General features: G+C 37.8%; 1 protein-coding gene across 3 annotated transcripts in view; it reads left to right on the forward strand.

Moving 5' to 3' along the window:
- Positions 1-12,000, forward strand: part of COPB1 (coatomer protein complex subunit beta 1) — a 44,174-nt gene extending 32,174 nt beyond the window's left edge. For all 3 annotated transcript variants that reach the window (XM_021717514.1, XM_008067936.1, XM_008067937.1), the window contains 8 exons: positions 238-465; positions 623-802; positions 4,352-4,496; positions 5,422-5,541; positions 8,750-8,895; positions 9,436-9,525; positions 11,003-11,158; positions 11,611-12,000. In XM_021717514.1, coding sequence (XP_021573189.1) covers positions 238-465; positions 623-802; positions 4,352-4,496; positions 5,422-5,541; positions 8,750-8,895; positions 9,436-9,525; positions 11,003-11,158; positions 11,611-11,670 — 1,125 coding nt within the window. In that variant the 3' untranslated portion in view covers positions 11,671-12,000. The remainder of the gene's footprint in view (positions 1-237; positions 466-622; positions 803-4,351; positions 4,497-5,421; positions 5,542-8,749; positions 8,896-9,435; positions 9,526-11,002; positions 11,159-11,610) is intronic.
- The last annotated feature ends 6,471 nt before the right edge of the window (positions 12,001-18,471 follow it).

The following is an 18,471-nucleotide window of genomic DNA, read 5'->3' on the forward strand; positions in this document are numbered from 1 at the left end:
GCAGGTCGAGGCTGCAGTGGCTGGGAGCAGCCACTGCACTCCAGTCCGGGTGACAGAGTGAGACTCCAACTCAAAAAAAAAAAAAAAAAGATATGGAGATAAACCATAAAGATTTGAAACTTATCAGGTGAAGTGAAAAGTTGGTTTTATTTCTTGGATTATGAGTTATAATAAAGTGATATTATTGCGGTTGAATAATCATGATGATATAAATAACCCATTTTTCTACTTTTCTAGTCCTTTGTTGCTGAGGCTATGTTGCTCATGGCTACTATCCTTCATTTGGGAAAATCCTCTCTTCCTAAGAAGCCAATTACTGATGATGATGTAGATCGAATTTCCTTGTGCCTCAAGGTCTTGTCTGAGTGTTCACCTTTAATGAATGACATTTTCAATAAGGAATGCAGACAGTCCCTTTCTCACATGTTATCTGCTAAACTCGAAGAAGAAAAATTATCCCAAAAGGTACGGCTTATAAGATGAGGCCATACAAGTGCTTTTTATGAGTATTTGTTGTTGATTTTTCACTCCGTATGTGAGGGCTGTCTTCATTAAAGGCCTATAAAAAGTCTGTATTTTTTTCCCTTATTGAAGAGAGACTTTTATGTTGTTTTCTACACAGAAAGAATCTGAAAAGAGGAATGTGACGGTACAGCCTGATGACCCCATTTCCTTCATGCAGCTGACTGCTAAGAATGAAATGAACTGCAAGGAAGATCAGTTTCAGCTGAGTTTGCTGGCAGCAATGGGTAACACACAGAGAAAAGAGGCAGCAGATCCTCTAGCATCTAAACTTAACAAGGTAACAAGATGTCAGATACGCTGTAAATTATTTAAATTGGCTACTTAAGAAAGTAGGAATCAGAAATTTGCTGGCCCTGCTCTTTTATAAAAGAAAAATAGGTATACATAATTAATTTTTGTCATTATGGTTGTTAAGTCCATTAAACCTCAACTGAAACTCAGAAGCAGATGAAGTACTTTACTATATATGATAGTACTGTAAATCCACTAGATGATTTTATAACTTGTCCTAGTTGTGTGTGGAATCACAGACTAATAAATAGAAGAGGGAGGTATTCTTAGAGGTTAATTCTGATTTTTTTTTTTTTTTTTTTTGGAGTCAAGGTCTTACTGTCACCCAAGCCGGAGTGCAGTGATACAATCATGGTCACCGCGGCCTTGACCTTATAGGCTCAGAAGAACCTTCTGTCTTAACCTCCCAAGTATCTGGGACTACAAGTGCACACCATCATGTCTGGCTGATTTTTTTTGTAGAGATGGGGTCTCGCTATGTTGCCTAGGCTCAAACTCCTGGGCTCTAGCAATCCTCTCATCTCAGCCTCCCCTTAAAGTGCTGAAATTAATCAGGCACAGTGACTCATGCCTGTATTCCCAACACTTTGGGAGGCAGAGGTGAGAGGATTACCTAAGCTCAGGGGTTCAAGACCAGCCTGAGCAGCATGGTGAAACCTTGTCTCTACAATAAATTGAAAAATCGCCAGGCATGGTGGCACATGCCTGTGGTTCCAGCTACTTGGAAGGTTGAGGTGGAAGCATCACCTGAACTCAGCAAGTCGAGGCTGTGGTGGCCATGAGCGTGCCACTGCCCTTCAGCCTGGACCAGAGTAAAACTCCAACTCAAAAAAAAAAGTACTGGGATAATGAGCATGAACCACCATACCTGGCCTGGCTAACCAAAATTTTTAAAGGGAAACTGAACAGACAGGGCTCTAACATCTTCCTGCATCTTGACCTTAGCTCTTCCTATCTCCTGCTATTTAAAGATCACCTCTACTTTTGTAGTCTTAATATATTGAGTTCCACATGGAATTTTATTAGGAAAGTGATTCTACTCTTATAAATATGTAAGTTTGAGAATCAGTGATCTCATTTAATCCTCATCTATTAGATTGAGTGTTCATAAGGTCATTCACAAAATTTGAACTATTAAAACAATTTATCTCCCTTAAGATTGGAAGTTCGGAAATTGCTATCAATATTACCTTAATATATATATATTATTTAAATGACATAAGATTTGCCATTTTAGGCCAGGTGCAATTGCTCACATCTATAATCTCAGTATTTTGAGAGACAGAGGCGGGACAATTGCTTGAGCCCAGGAGTTCAAGACCAGCCTAGGCAACATAGCAAGACCTCGTCTCTACAAAAAATAAAAAAATTAGCCAAGTGTGGTAGTGTGCACCTGTAGTCCCAGCTACTTAGGAGACTGAGACAGAAGAATCGCCTGAGCCTAGGAGGTTGAAGCTTCAGTAAGCTGTGATTATTGTGATCATGCCACTGCTCTCTAGCCTGGGCAACAGATTGAGATCTCAACTCAAAATAAAAATTATCCTCTAACCATTTTTAAGTGTACAGTTTCATAGAATTAATTAAATTCACATTATTGTGCAGCCATCTTTAGGACTCTTTTCATCTTGCAGAACTGAAACTATACCCATTAAATAATAACTTCCCAGCCGGGCTCGGTGGCTCAGCCTGTAATCCCGCGCCTTTGGGAGGCTGAGGTGAGTGGATTGCCTGAGCCTGCGGGTTCGAGACCCGCCTGGGCAGCAAGACCTCATCTCTACAATAAATAAAAAAATCAGCCGGGCGTGGTAGCGCATGCCTGTAATTCCAGCTACTTGGAAGGCTGAGGCGGAAGGATCGCCTGAGCCCAGCAGGTTGAGGCTGCAGTGGCCGGGAGCGGCCACTGCACTCCAGTCTGGGTGACAGAGTGAGACTCCAACTCAAAAAAAAAAAAAAAATAATAATAATAATAATAACTTCCCATGTTTGCTTCTCTCCAACCTTTGGAAACCACCATTCTATTTTTTGTCTCTATGATTTGGACTACTTTAACTACCTCATGTAAGTGGAATCATACCATATTTGTCCTTTTGTGATTGGCTTATTTCACTTAGCATGTCTTCAAGGTTCACCTATGTTGTAGCATGTCAGAATTTCCTTCCTTTTTAAAACTGAATAATACTTCATTGTAAGTATATATCACATTTTTTTTATCTGCTTATTCATCCATGAATACTTGGATTGCTTTTATCTTTGGTTATTGTGAATGATGCTGCTGTGAACATTGATGTACAAAAATCTATTTGAGTCCCTACTTTTAGTTCTTTTGAATATATACCCAGAAGTGGAATTGCTGGATCATATGATAATTCTACTCTCTTTTCTTTTTTTTTTGAGGAACCTCCATACTGTTTTCCATAGAGTTTACACTGTTTTTACATTCTCACCAGCAATGCACAAGGGTTCTAATTTCTTCCCATCCTCGCCAACGCTTATATTTTCTGGTTTTCTGATAGTAGCCATCCTGATGGATATGTGAAGTAGTATCTCATTGTGGTTTTGATTTGCATTTCTGTAATGATTAGTGTCTTTTTATGTGCTTAGTGGCCCTTTATTTATTTCCTTTGAAGAAATGTCAATTCAAGTTCTTTGCTCATTTTTAAATTGAGTTGTTTGAAGTTTAGGAGTTCTTAATATTCTGGATACTAACCCCTTATCAATTAAGTACTTTGTAAATGTTTTCTCCCATTTTTGGACTACTATTACATTATTTTGATAATATTATTTGATGCACCAAACTTTTTAATTTGAATGTAGTCCAGTTTATCTATTTTGTATTTTGTTTCCTGTGCTTTTGGTGGCAGTATTACATTTTTAAAGTATTATACTTTGGTTGTTTTTAGATTGGGGGTGTATGTTGCAATTTTATATTTGTTACGTTACCAGCATTTCTTGTTATATGATGTTTAGTTTCGAGCTTGGGTAGCAGAGACCACCACATGATCTGGATTTTATTTGTATCCTTAAGTTTCAGAGAACTAATAGTTTAGAAACTAAGGAATTTAATGGAAACTGTATACAAATATTTTCAGCTGCTAAGTAGGGATAATGTTTAATGTATTTGCCAAAGGTGTTTAACATCTTTCTACTACTGAACTACTAAGCTTAAAATAGTGTAGCATATCTTATACCGAGTTACTGAGCTTAAAGGCCAATAGATACCTGCATATCGTCTTTTAAATTAGAGTTTTAAATTCTGTGTTTTTTGAATAGCCTTTTTTTCAACTCTAGGAGTTTTATTTCTGATGTCCCGGTTTTAATTTCCATTTCTGCATTGCAAAACAATTTTATTTTACCATCTCAAAATAACTTTTTTAAACTAAGCAAGTCTGTTAATAACCTACCAGACTTAAATCATTTGGCTAGGATATGTTTGGTTAAATCATGTCAGTTATTTGATTGGTTTTTTTTTTTTTCCTTTTTTTTTTCAATAGCTTTCTCAAGTTGAACGATTATGTCTTTATATTTGTTTTGACAGGTCACCCAGTTGACAGGTTTCTCAGATCCTGTATATGCAGAAGCTTATGTTCATGTCAACCAGTATGATATTGTCCTGGATGTACTTGTTGTGAACCAAACCAGTGATACTTTGCAGAACTGCACATTAGAGTTAGCTACTCTAGGTGAGGAAATTTACTGTAAAGGAAAGATATTGTTACATAGTAGATCTTTAATGCCAGAGTATTAAGGGAAGTGCATGTTTCATTATAAAAATTCTCTTGAGCCTTTTTGGACATTTTGAATCAAGGCTTCGTTTTACAGTTTTATATTTTGTCTCTTTCAATTTCAGTTTTCTAAACCTGTCATACTTATGCTCTTGGCACATTCAGATGTGTTCATTCAATGAGCTTATCTAGCAAAATGTCAGGGTTTTGGGGGGTAGAAGAGCTGTTTAGGTTACAGATTGACCAGGTAACTTACTTAGTTGATTTTTAATTGTCTTATTGCAGAACTAGGTATTTTCTGAATCCATAACTGTCCAGTGCCACAGGTGGCCACAGTAATGCATCATTATCAGATTTAGCAACATGAGATGTCTTTTTTCTTCTTAATAAAGACACTTGAGTGAGACCTTATCTGGAGTATGGCTTATACAAGATTTAAGAGACTTTAAGATAGCAAAGGAAAATGTATTTTTGCTCTGTCTTCCTCAGCATAGCTTGATGTCTTTGTAAAGAACTATGTCTCAAGAATTTGCAAGTCTTTTTGCAAATTGTTTTACCTTTCTTTTGTAATGGAGTATATAATTTATGACTTAAGCTTCTTGGGTTTATATTCATTCATTGAAATAAAATGGTAGGCTCAAACTCTCTCCCTGCCCATGCACACAAATTAAATATAGAATTGTTTTGAGATGCTCATTGCCTTTTAAAAGAAAATGTGCATATTGATATGAATAATAAAGATGTTAAATAATTTATTTTGTCCTTATAATAGTTTAATTTACTCTTCATATTCCTTATTTTCCTAGAAACTATTATGTTGCATACATTTTATGGTTTTATAGTCAATATATGTATTTTTAACCAAGTCCAAACTTTTTTCTAGGGGATTTGAAACTTGTGGAAAAGCCATCTCCTTTGACTCTCGCTCCTCATGATTTTGCAAATATTAAAGCTAACGTCAAAGTAGCATCAACAGAGAATGGAATAATTTTTGGTAATATAGGTAAGGTGCTGTTTTATGACGTGATGTTTGAATATGTTTATTAAAGAATTTCTATAGTGAGTAGCTATAGACATTGCTTGAAGACAGGACCTGAATCCATTTATTCTTCATTTCTGAGGCAGTCTCCATGGTACCAAGCATTGTACTATATCTTGTATATACAGAAATAAACCAGATAGGATCATGATCCTCAACAAACTGTCACGCAAAAGGAGAAGATGGTTAAAAAAATATTTAATTATGATACAGTTTTTTAAGGACTAGTTTATATACTCTGTGCTTTGAGATCATAAAAATATGCTAACCGTATAGAAGGCTTTATATTAGGACAAGAGTATGTTATCTAAGAATAACATTTGAACAGAATCTTTTGTTTGTGCCAGGCACGTAAGGGTATTTCCGATCTAGGGATTAGCTTGTATAGAGGCATTCAGTCAATAAGCATATTTTGTTGCAGTTTCTGTAGGGACAGGGCTACCATGTTGAGGAACAAAAGATAGCTTACAGTCAAGTAAGGGAAAACGGATATGTAAAATAGATATGTGCAATACATAATGATAAATGCTATGAAAAAGCCTGTACTAAGTAAAGTGGAAGTCCATGAAGGGAATTTGGTCAATTCTTAGAGTGATGGGGGGTGCTAGCAGGGCAAGGGTTAGGAAAGGCTTCATAGAGGAGCTAATGCTTGAGTGGGGTTTTAAAAGGCAGGTCAGTGTTGTACAGATAGACAAGGATCCTGTAAGGACAAATGCAAGTAGTTTGATATACCTTGAGTTTAGTGTGGGTTGGAGAGTGATGGTAGAAAAAAATGAAGTTAGGAAGGTTAGCAGGCACCATGTTTTACTTGTCATGCTAAGGATTTGAGACTTTATCTGTGGAAAGAAAAGACCCGGAAGAAGTATAAATGAGGCTGGGTGTGGTGAATTATGCCTGCAATCCTAGCACTTTGGGAGGCCAAGGCAAGAGGATTGCTTGAGCCCAGAAATTCGAGACCGCCTGGGCAACATGGCGAGACCTGATCTCTACAATAAATAAAAAAAAACTGGGCATGGTTATGCATGCCTGTAGTCCCAGCTACTTGGGAGGCTGAGGTGGAAGGATTGCCTGAGCCAAGGAGGTTGAGGCTGCAGTGAGCTGTGATTATGCCACTGCCTTCCATCCTAGGTCACAGAGTGAGACCTTGACTAAATAAAAAGTAAGTAAGTAAGTGAGTTACGTGTTAATTTCTGTGATGGCACTATAGAAGATTGATTGGAAGAGGCAGGAAGATAAACAATTGCAGAAACCCAAATGAGAGGTGACAGAGGGCCTGAGACAATGCGGTAGTGGTTGGAATGGAAAGAAGGGCTAAATATAATAGACGTTAAGGATATGGTTACTGATTGAAGAGGAAGTGGCTAGACTAACCCTCAGATTTCTGGATTGGGTCTATTGGGTTGTTATTTATGTCAATCACCAAAATAAATATAGGAGAAAAGAACAAATTTGAGAAAAACATAGTAAGTTAAATCTTGATCAGATTGAGTATTACGGTAGTTTTATATGTGTCTGGAACTTGGACAAGGGGTCTAAACTAGAGATAAGTATTTGTTTAATAACCAAAGGAATAGAAGAAATGACCCAGTGAGAGCATAAAGAATGAAAAGAAGGGAGATTTGAAAACAGAATCTAAGCAAACAGCAATATTGAAAGCTTGGTCAGAAAAGGAGGTGCCTACCAAGGAATCTGAAATGTGGTTAGAGAATTAAGGAAAAATCTTTAAGAAGTATCTGAAACTGCAAAAGATCAAGTAACTTGAAGTCTGAAAGAAGGGTCCTTTGGATTTAGCCATTGGTGATCTTAAAATATTTCTTGTGGCATGCCTTGAGCAGTGATGGTAGGTGAAGACTAAACAGGAGATGAAGAAATAAAGACAGTGTAGACTATTCTAAGTAGGACTTTGGCTTTGATAGGAATGAGAGAGAGGAGTAACTGGAAGAAAAGGCAAGGATAAGGTAGGATATATATATTTTTTAAGATAAGAAAGCCTTAAGTATATTTATAGGCTATAAGGGAAGAAAGTTGGTAGAGAGTGGAAAGGTAAAGATGTAAGAGTCAAAGAGACAACGATTGATGTGATGGAATCTTGGACCAAAGTAGGGATTACAGATGGCAGGAAGTGTCCATCTTGAAGAGAAGCAGCAGTGCTTCTCTGATATGTATGAAAGAGAAGAATGTCAATGTAGATTCAGAGGAGACACATTTATTTTTAGAAGTGGTGGCTGGAAATTAAAGGAGTTTTTTTTGGTAACCTCAGTTTTCTCTGAAAGTAGAAAGAGTGGGGGAATGTCAAGAAAAGAGGCTAGAAAGAGAAAAGGTAAGCTCCAACAGATTATTACTTTCTACTGTGGAAGAGGTGGTCATAGAAGCAAATACAGTCTTCTGTATCCACAGGTTCCACATCCATGATTCAACCAACCGCAGATCAAAAATATTCATTAAAAAAAGGATAGTTGTGTCTATACTGAACACGTACAGACTTTTTTCTTGACATTATTTCCTGAACAATGGAGTATAATAGCTCTAACATAGCATTTACTAACATAGCATTTACATTGTGTTAGGTATTACAAGTAATCCAGAGACAATTTAAAGTATACAGGAAGATATGTGTAGGTTATATGCAAATAGCTCACCATTTTATATAAGGAACTTGAGCATCCATGAATTTTGGTATCCAAGTGGGGTGCCAGAACCAGTTCTCCATGGATACTGAAGGACAACTATAATCTTATATCAATTACTATTGGCTCAGCCATATTTATTCAGAAATATTAGTTAAGCACTTATGGGGACACTACTACTTGTGTATCCATTGCAGGGCCTAGTAACTTGCAACTGCTATAGAAGTACTCAGCTGAATTGTTTAAACCAAAAGATAAAGTGTGTCTAAGTTTGAATCCTGGTCCCACCACTCCTTGAGCAACTTATTTAGCTTCTCTGTGCTTTCATTCCCTCATGTGTAAGATGGAAAATAACAATACTATCAGTTAGGATTGATGGGAGTATTAAACAGATACTAATTGTAAAGGACTTAGAATAGAGCCCAGTACCTAATAAGCATTATATAAATATTTGCTAATATCATAATTATTATTTAGGTATTAAAACTTTTTAAATTGAAATTTACGCTGGTGATTTGGGATCTTTTTGTATATGTATATTGCAGTTTATGATGTCTCTGGAGCAGCAAGTGACAGAAACTGTGTGGTCCTCAGTGATATTCACATTGACATCATGGACTATATCCAGCCTGCAACTTGCACTGATGCTGAATTCCGTCAGATGTGGGCCGAATTTGAATGGGAAAACAAAGTTAGTCCTTGGGAGATTTCCTTGCACTACTTTATCTTTCTTTTGGCTAGTATTGAGGAGTTACCTGATAAAATTAATTCCACTAAAAAGTGTCAAGCATGAAAAGCAAACAGTCTTTCAGGATCTTTTCTTGTAAATTAACCTTAACTGGAAATTATGCAAGTGGTTTGGTAATTTGCTGTTATAAATTCTATAATCTGATTAAGACATTGTAGACAATATTTTATCCCTTCTGTGTATTAATAATAATTTACCATTGAGTCTAGTATCCAAAAGGGCTTTGCAAAGTTTTGAGCCTTGATTTTTATTAGAAATATTCTGTGTGCTTCATGTTGATCTTCAGTGAAGTTTTCTCTGTCTGAAATACTGATACCAACCTGCAGCTTGCTAGGTTTTGTAGATGATGTCATTTACTCTCTTGTTGCCCACTCTCCCCCACCTAAATAATTAGAAGGAGGTTCTGCTGTGAAATACCAGTAGTTCAAAACTTTCTCATTGCAAGATTTATGATCTTCTTGACATTTTTCTCCTTCTCTACAGGTGACAGTTAATACCAATATGATTGATTTAAATGACTATTTGCAGCACATATTAAAGTCAACCAACATGAAATGCCTTACTCCAGAGAAGGTAAAATTTGGGAAATTCTTAAACCTGGTAGAGAGCAGCATAGTAGATTCCTAGCTTTCCCGTGTATCCTCTGGTGTATTTTTGTTATTATTCAGCATGGAAAAAGCAGTGACATTCCAGAGTAGTTAAAAGAAACTATCCTATAGAACGTTTGAATCTGCTTACCTCTTTCTGTTGGATTATACCATTCTACTTGTTCCTAGTGCAGCGACCCAATTGAATAGTCAAACTAGTTTTTCTTTTCAGTCTTCGCCCTCTTTCAGCTAGAGGCTTATTCCAAAATAGTTTGTGATACTAGATTAGAAAATATCCATGACCTCTCCTGTAGGCTCTGATTATACGTCAGAATGTATCTGCTCAAATACAGTCATGGTTTACTATGACTTTCTGCTGTGTTTGTGTGTGTGTGAAGCAAAATGGGGGAAGGGCGTGAAGTTGGGGCTCTAAGGAAGTTTTTTCCTTATAAAATTTCTGTTAAGGCCAGGCACAGTGGCTCACACCTTTGATCCCAGCACTATGGGAGGCCAAGACAGGAGTTTGAGACAAACTTGGGCCAACAAGCAAGACCCCTGTCTCTACAAAAAATTAAGAAATTAGCCAGGTGTAGCGGTGCATGCTTGTAATCCCAGCTACTGGGGTGACTGAGATAGGAAGATCACTTGAGCCCAGAGTTCAAGGTGACCCTGAGCTATGATCATGCCACTGCACTCCAACCTGGGCAATAGAGTGAGACCCTGTCTCAAAAACAAAGAATAATACTATGATTTTTGTTAATGTTATAATACTCATTTTATCAATAAAAGAATGTCTATTGCTAAAAAGTAGGTTTTAATTTGTGTATTAGCTTATTCAACAAATACTGAATCCAACAAAAATATCTCTTCTTTCATGGTATGAGGAGGCAGTCAAATAATTAAAGAATATATATAGGCCAGGCTCGGTGGCTCAGCCTTAAATCCCAGCACTTTGGGAGACTGAGGTGAGTGGATTGCCTCAGCCCGTGGGTTCCAGACCAGCCCGGGCAACTTGGCGAGACCTCGTCTATACAGTAAATCAAAAACTAGCCAGGCATGGTAGCGTGCTCCTGTAGTTCCGGCTACTTAGAAGGCTGAGGCGGAAGGATTGCCGGAGCCCAGAGGTCGACTCTGGGGTGGCTGTGTGTGTGCCCCACTGCACTCCAGCCTGGGCGACAGAGTAAGACTCCAACTCAAAAAAAAAAAAAAAAAAAAGAATATATAAATACATCTGGAATAAGTACTGTTTCTTTAGAATCAGGTTTAGTTACTGAGGTATAATGTATACACGGTAAAAAGTACACTTTTTACATGTATAGTTCTGTGAGTTTTGACAGACTTGTATGGTTCTGTAACGACTATCACATGAGTACTTTTTAAAGTGATAACTCGCCTGTGCTGTTTGGTTTTACCTGTATGTTGTTCTCTAGTAAAATATGGAATTTACCATAATTTCCCTCTAGGCCCTTTCTGGTTACTGTGGCTTTATGGCTGCCAACCTCTATGCTCGTTCTATATTTGGAGAAGATGCGCTTGCAAATGTCAGCATTGAGAAGCCAATTCACCAGGGACCAGATGCTGCTGTTACTGGCCACATAAGGATTCGTGCAAAGAGTCAGGTAATGATTCCTTTTGTTTGAAAGCATCTCAGGAATGAACAAAAAGAGGAAGAATTTATGTCTTATTTCTATATGTAGTATCTTTTGAGCATTTAGATGCATCTGCATATATACTAATGGTATTCTTTCAATAGAAGTATAACTTTTGCTTCATTAAAATGGCACACCTTTTGGGCCCCTCACTCTAGGATATTTGCTTAAAACCAGATTGAGTCCTATGAGATGTTTGTAAAATGGGTTCTCTAAAATTTTTTGAAAGTCAGAGTACAAATATAGTGACTATTTGTAATCTAGTACTAAAAAGTAATTAACCCAGTAAAGTTTTAGTCTGTTTTGTACATTGGTTTTATTATTGATGTGGTATCGTTGAATGGGGACTTAGTTAATAGTGGAATAGCCTACTGGTAGTACATAGTTTCAGTCATTATAAATATCTTTATTCTTCTTTACAGGGAATGGCCTTAAGTCTTGGAGATAAAATCAACTTGTCACAGAAGAAAACTAGTATATAAGAATAAACAAAAAGTCCTTGAAGATTTACAGTTGAAATTTAGGTATGGGCTTACTGGACTCCAGCATCTTTTGTACTCTTTAATGCTTATATGTTATGTAGAATCTGAGTTCATGCTAAATGCATTCCAGCCAATAATTTATAACCTTTTCCTTAAGTCAAGATTGAGTTTAAAATTATAGTTTGTTTTGTCATAACAGATCTGAATGCTGTCCTCAAAGTATATAATGTTTCTCACATGTACCAAGACCATTTTCACAATACAATAAACAGATCTATTCATAAATTTTTGTTATTTTTAAATAAATAAAGAATTACAGAATTTTAGTTATGTAGCAATGGATTTCCTTTCATTGTGTTATAGATTTCTATTATAAATCTTTGAGTTGTGAATATATGCAACTTTATTAAGAGAATTTATAAACCCAATGTTATAGAAAAAGAAAAAGACAGGCTTTAATTTTCTTAGTTGTTGATTGCTTTTTACTTATTTAATATTCCAACATTGCTATCTCTTATGTTCTGTGGGATTTTTCTCTGGAATTTAGCTCCAGAGGAGTATCAAAATAACTTGAAAAAAACAGATCTGTCTTCAGGTTAAAGGAATACTATGAACCCTGACTGAAATAGTCATCCTGTTCTTAATAATCCTGAATCATAATAAAAAGTAGATAATCAAAAGTAGATTTTTTTAATCATTCATATTAGCTTTGGGTGTTCCATGTTTGTTAGGAATTAAAATGGTTCTAACCAACCACTGAAGCTGCTACAGGAAGGACTCAACTATGGAGGATTCAGAAAGCTACCCTTTCCCGTATTCCATGTCCTTACTCACTGCTCCCCTTTTCCTCACTTTACACCAGGGCTTGGCACCATCACCTCCTAATATGATTCCAAATGCATTTCTGAGCCCGGTCTCCCCAAGTCTGTGCTATCCGTTTGGCTCTTGCCTTCACAGGGGATGATTGAGGTATTCTGATATTTCAGCTAAGTCTAAACTTAAACGATTATACTTTGTTTTCCAGCTAGGCTCCGGGCTACATTCCCCATGAGTCTATAGATAAGGTCTGTGGAAGAGTAAAAGCAGCATCTCCTATTTCAGTGAGAATGAAATAATTTATTTGGAGTGTCAGGAGATTGAAACCTTGAATGATGTCATAAACTTTGAAGCCAACTTGCTTTATTTAAAAAAAAACAACAAAAAAAACCCCAGAAGATTACAGAGCATTTGAGATTCCAGAGCACTAGGAACTCAAAACAGAGCCAGTGGTTACCAAATGGGAAAAGTACTAGGAATGCAGGAAAAGGGTCAGTTTGATTGATGCGTTGAGTCAGGGGTGGAGGCTTGTGATGAGAGCAGAGGAACTAATGCAGATTTTTTTGGATTAGATCATTTCCCAAACTCTGTTCTATTGAACATTAGCTTCCTTAGATATCATTAAATATTCTGAGAGAAAAAGTATTTCAAAGTAAAGTAAGTTTGAGAAAAACTGCACACTGTCCCGTACTGGGGATTCACTATATACTTAGTATACTAATGATTCTGAGAGGGAAGCAGGTTCATTTGGTTTAACCCAGCATATCCTAATTTACTTGACCAGAGAATCCTTGTTTCATGGAATACCTATTGACTACATGTGGGACAGGAAAAGTGACTTTGCACATTAATAATATTAGTCTTGTATTCACAGTCAACCAGTATCGCATTCTAAATCTCAAGGAATTGTGTTCCTGTAGTCCCAGAATATGTCTGTTGGTACTCAGAAAACTGCCTGCCTAACATATTCAGGCCACCCACTTCCATCAGAATCCAGTTGTCTCACATCGCCATTTTCTTAAATTCATAAATAAGGAGAACAAAGAGAAAAATTAATGCAGTTGTCAGATACATTACATTCTTTACTTCATTGGCATTTCGTTAGCTTTGCAAATGTAATACATGTAAACTGATTTGGATAGCAGTAGATTGTTCAGAGAAGCTGTTTACATTGTGTCCTATTTGGATATAATATACACTCGAGGGTAGTCACAGCTCATATTAGAAGATACCATATAAGTAGGACCATGATGTCTGGTAAGAGAATAAGTTAGTATCTAGGTAAGGGCTTAATATATTATTATATTGAATGAATAAACCTATAAATTGTCATGAGAGAATTAAATGGCTCTCATATTTCACTAGTCATGGCACTAGAGGGAGCTCTATGCAGTGATTTTCATCTTGCAATGAGCAATGCAGTAATAGGCATTTAAAGTTTTTAGGCCAGCATGGTGGCTTGCACCTGTAATCCCAGCACTTTGGGAGGCCAAGGCGGGAGGATTGTTTGAGCCCAGGAGTTCGAGATCAGCCTAGGCAATATAGTGAGACCTCTCTACAAAAAATAATAAAATTTGCCAGGCATGGTGGTGCAAACCTGTAGTCTAAATTACTCAGAAGGCTGAGGTGGAAGGATTGTCTAAACCCAAGTAGTCAAGGCTGCAGTAAACCGTGATTGTGCCAGCCTGGGCCACAGTGAGACCCTGACTCAAAAAGTTTTTTTTAAATGTTTGTTTTGAGTTGGAGTCTTACTCTGTCACCAAGGCTGGAGTACAGTGGCATACTCACAGCTACTACAACCTCTACCTGCTGTGCTCAGGCAATTCTTCTGCCTCAGCCTTCCAAATAGCAGGACTACAGGTGCATGCCACCATACCTGGCTGAATTTTTATTTTTTATAGAAATAAGGTCTTGCCATGTTGCCCAAGCTATTCTTAAACTTCCGGTCTCAGGCAGTCCTCTCGCCTTGACCTCCCAGAGTGCTGGGATTACAGGCATGAACCACTGCACCTGGCCTAAAGTTGTTTTTATAAGAGGAGAAAGCAAGGTAATTTTTCTATTAGCAAGGTAAGTAAACAGCTTAATGTAACTGTAATAACTTCCTTCTCTTTGTTGTCCTTATTGATGAATTACCTTGCTAATAGAAAAATTACCTTACCTTTTTCTTCTTATAAAAACAACTTCAGGACAGGCATGGTGGCTCATGCCTATAATCCCAACACTCTGGGAGACCGAGGCGAGAGAATTGCCTGAGCCCAGGAGTTCAAGAACAGCCTGGGCAACATAGCAAGACCTCTACTCTACAAAAAACTTTTAAAAAGTAGGCATGGTGGCATGAACCTATAGTTCCAGCTACTTGGGAGGTGGAAGGATCAACTGAACCCAGCAAGTTGAGGCTGCACTGAGCCGTGATTGTGTCACTGCACTCCAGCCTGGGCAACAGAGCAAGACTCTGTCTCAGTAATACAAATAACTCAGACATTAAGATTGATAGTGGTATTTTGCTACTTATAAGAAACTTCTGGCCAGTCACAGTGGCTCATGCCTGTAATACCAGCACTTTGGGAGACAAAGGTGAGAGGAGTGCCTGAGCTCAAGGGTTGAAGACCAGCCTGAGCAACTTGGCGAGACCTTGTCTCTACAATAAATTAAAAAATTAGCCAGGTGTGGTGGCACGTGCCTGTGGTTCCAACTACTTGGAAGGCTGAGGCAGAAGGATTGCCCAAACCCAGCAGGTAAGACTGCGGTAGCTGTGAGCTTGCCACTGTACTCCAGCCTGGGTGATAGAGTGAGACTCCAACTAAAAAAAAAAAAAAAAAAAAGACACTTTTCTACATAACTTAGAAATACTAGGAGAAAATCCCATTTTGGAGTGTATGAAAAGATAACAGAAGCAAAACATATTTTTAGAAACTCAGTATAAGATGAAATATCTATGTTATACATCAAGTAGAGTAGTTTAACTGGTAACTTGTTTCTTCTATATTGGTGAATGTTCTAGTCAGCTAATAATTCATAGCTTTTCTCTTAAGTCAAGATTGAAGAAAAATATACTGAGTTTAAATGGTAGTTTTTTTCCTTAAAATTTTTTTTTTTTTTTTTTGAGTTGGAGTCTCACTCTGTCACCCAGACTGGAGTGCAATGGCCGCTCCCGGCCACCGCAGCCTCGACTTGCTGGCCTCCGGCGATCCTTCCGCCTCAGCCTTCCAAGTGACTGGAACTACAGGCGCGCGCTACCACGCCCGGCTAATTTTTTTGATTTATTGTAGAGATGAGGTCTCGTCAAGTTGCCCAGGCGGGTCTCAAACCCGTGGGCTCAGGCAATCCACTCACCTCGGCCTCCCAAAGTGCTGGGATTACAGGCTGAGCCACCGAGCCCAGCCCCTTAACAGTTTTGAGTGCTGTCTTCAAAGTGTGGTTAAGCATACCAGCCCCTGCCTCACTTCTTTCTCCCACATTCTTAGTACCCGATCAGTGTAATCTGTCCCTGTCCCTGAGCTCTATTTTCTGTCTCTAGTATCTCAGGAGCCTAAAGAACTAACCAGGAACAGTGGGGGAATTCAGTTAGAATTAGGAAAGTATGGAATCCTATCTGCTACTTACTTGCTTTGAGGTCTCAGACAATGGTAAATAGCTAACTTATTGAGTGCTTACTTGTGCCAGGCGTAACACTGAGCACTTTTTCCATGACATGTGCAATGCTCACAATGACTCTCTGAGGCAAATACTATTAAAACCGGCATTTACAGATGATGATTAAAAGTCTTATGAGAGATTAAGTTACTTGTTTAAGGCTTAACAGTAACAGATGAAGTCCGATATAAAGCCAGGGTGCCTGACACTAAAGCCCTCGCAACTAGTCATCACACAGTGCCATCACTACCTAGTTAATCACTTTGTGCCTCAGTTTCCTCATTTGTAAGATGCTTTTAACATTTACTTCTTAGAGTTGACACAAAGATTAAATGATATAATGTATTTATTATGAATATTTGGCACATAGCAGATGCTTATCTAAGTGTTCATTTCTTCCCCCATTCACCTTCCTTATCTTGCAGAAGAGACTGAAGCCTATTCTCACTTACTTTATACCTCCCTCAGAATGTAGGTCTTTATTTTGTACTCTACTTGAATGCTTCTGGTTTTGTTTTTAATACTAGTAACTTGAAGCTTCATTTCTTGAAAATTCTTTAATAGAGGTGTCATTGGCCTTTGACTCTGTAACTGTCTCTTGTGTAACTTTTTAAATAAGCTCGTGGCATTTTGTGCCTGTTGACTATTGCTAACTTAGTTAAATGTGATTGTCACAGCCCATGTTCCTCATGTGATAGATTGTCTATGATGAACACACTGACTTTGTTTGCTTTCAGAATGACATTCAGATGACTGGTTCTTTAAAACTTGAACACAGAGATATGTGCAGCTAGGTTATAGTAACAGTGTGATACTTGGGTTGCTCACTGTGATCAAAAGCCAATTCTAATAATCTGACCATTTCCTCCTTATTTTCTCCATCTTACAATGACAGGATCTCTTTGAGAAGTCAGTCATGTAGCGACAAAAGAATATAAGTGGGATTGTGCCTTTTATCGGGGGCTTCATATATAATTGTGGTATTCTGAGAAAACATCTCATTGTGTATTCTGGCATAGTTATAAAATCAACAAGACATTCAAGTGGAATGCAGCACAGTGGACTGAAACAGCACTGAATGAGTCTTCCTAAATCTATTCTCAATTTGCTAAGTAGCTTTTGGAAAATAGGTGTATCTGTCTGGGCCTATCTCCTTATATCTGTAAAATGAAACAATTCAGTAAACTGACCTCATAGGTTTCTAGCTAAGAAACTCACTAAAAAGCCTTGTGTTTTTAAGCTACCTCTTCAACAAACGTTATAATCAACTGTGATATCTCCTCCTGGATATTCCCCATGAGCACCTCAAAATCAACATTATAAAATGAAATGTATCTTGCTTTCCAAACGCGCTCTTCTACTGTGTTCTCTGGTCACTTAGGCTTAAAACCCAGTCGTCATTGTTAACTCTACCCTCATCCCTATATCTCATCAGACTCCAAGCCCTGTGTTCTCCCTTCTCTAGTTTTCCTTTGGGCGGGGGGAGAGGGCTGGTGCTTGCCAGTGAGGACCTTCCTTAGTATTTTTCCAATCCTCTTTTTTTCTCCACTCCCAGTGCCACTGCCCTGATTTAGATGCTTGTAATCTTTAGCCTGGCCTACTGTAGTAGCCAAACCATAAATGTCACATATAGTTAAAGCCTGTGTTTCAATCTTGACCACATACAACAGTAGCAATATAGTTCTTTGACCTATTCAGACTCTTCCCTGCTAATACTATTTTTTTATGTTTTTGAGTTGGAGTCTTACTCTGTCGCCCAGACTGGAGTGCAGTGGCCGCTCCCGGCCACCGCAGCCTCGACCTGCTGGGCTCCGGCGATCCTTCCGCCTCAGCCTTCCAAGTAGCCCTGATTACAGGCATACACCCGGCTGATTTTTTGATTTATTGTAGAGATGAGATCTTGCTGCCCAGGCAGGTCACGAACCTGCGGGCTCAGACAATCCACTCACCTTAGCTTCCCAAAGGCGCGGGATTACAGGCTGAGCCACCAAACCCAGCAGCTATTTTTTTTGGTATGTCAACACAATTTTAACTTAATTATGTTTACTTGCTGACTAGAACATTCAAAATAAATTACAGTTAGGGAACTTAAAAGAATGCCATTATAACAACCAAAATATATTATTCTAGCCAAGGTTGCTTTTACTTATTAATAATCTTATTTAACTTTGTATAAGTTAGGAGACACAGAAACAAATAAATGAAAGAATTATGGAGATAAAAATAATGATGAAAGTAATTAAAATTTGTAGTAAAGAGAAAAATATAGAATGGATCAATTTTTTAATCTAAAAATTGGAGATTATTTACAAATTAATAACTTAAGAAAAAATAAAAGAATTTTTAAGAAAA

The sequence above is a fragment of the Carlito syrichta genome, unplaced genomic scaffold (genome assembly GCF_000164805.1).
Source record: "Carlito syrichta isolate Samal-C Ts95f unplaced genomic scaffold, Tarsius_syrichta-2.0.1 Scaffold309824, whole genome shotgun sequence".
In the NCBI taxonomy this organism is placed as follows: Eukaryota; Metazoa; Chordata; class Mammalia; order Primates; family Tarsiidae; genus Carlito; species Carlito syrichta.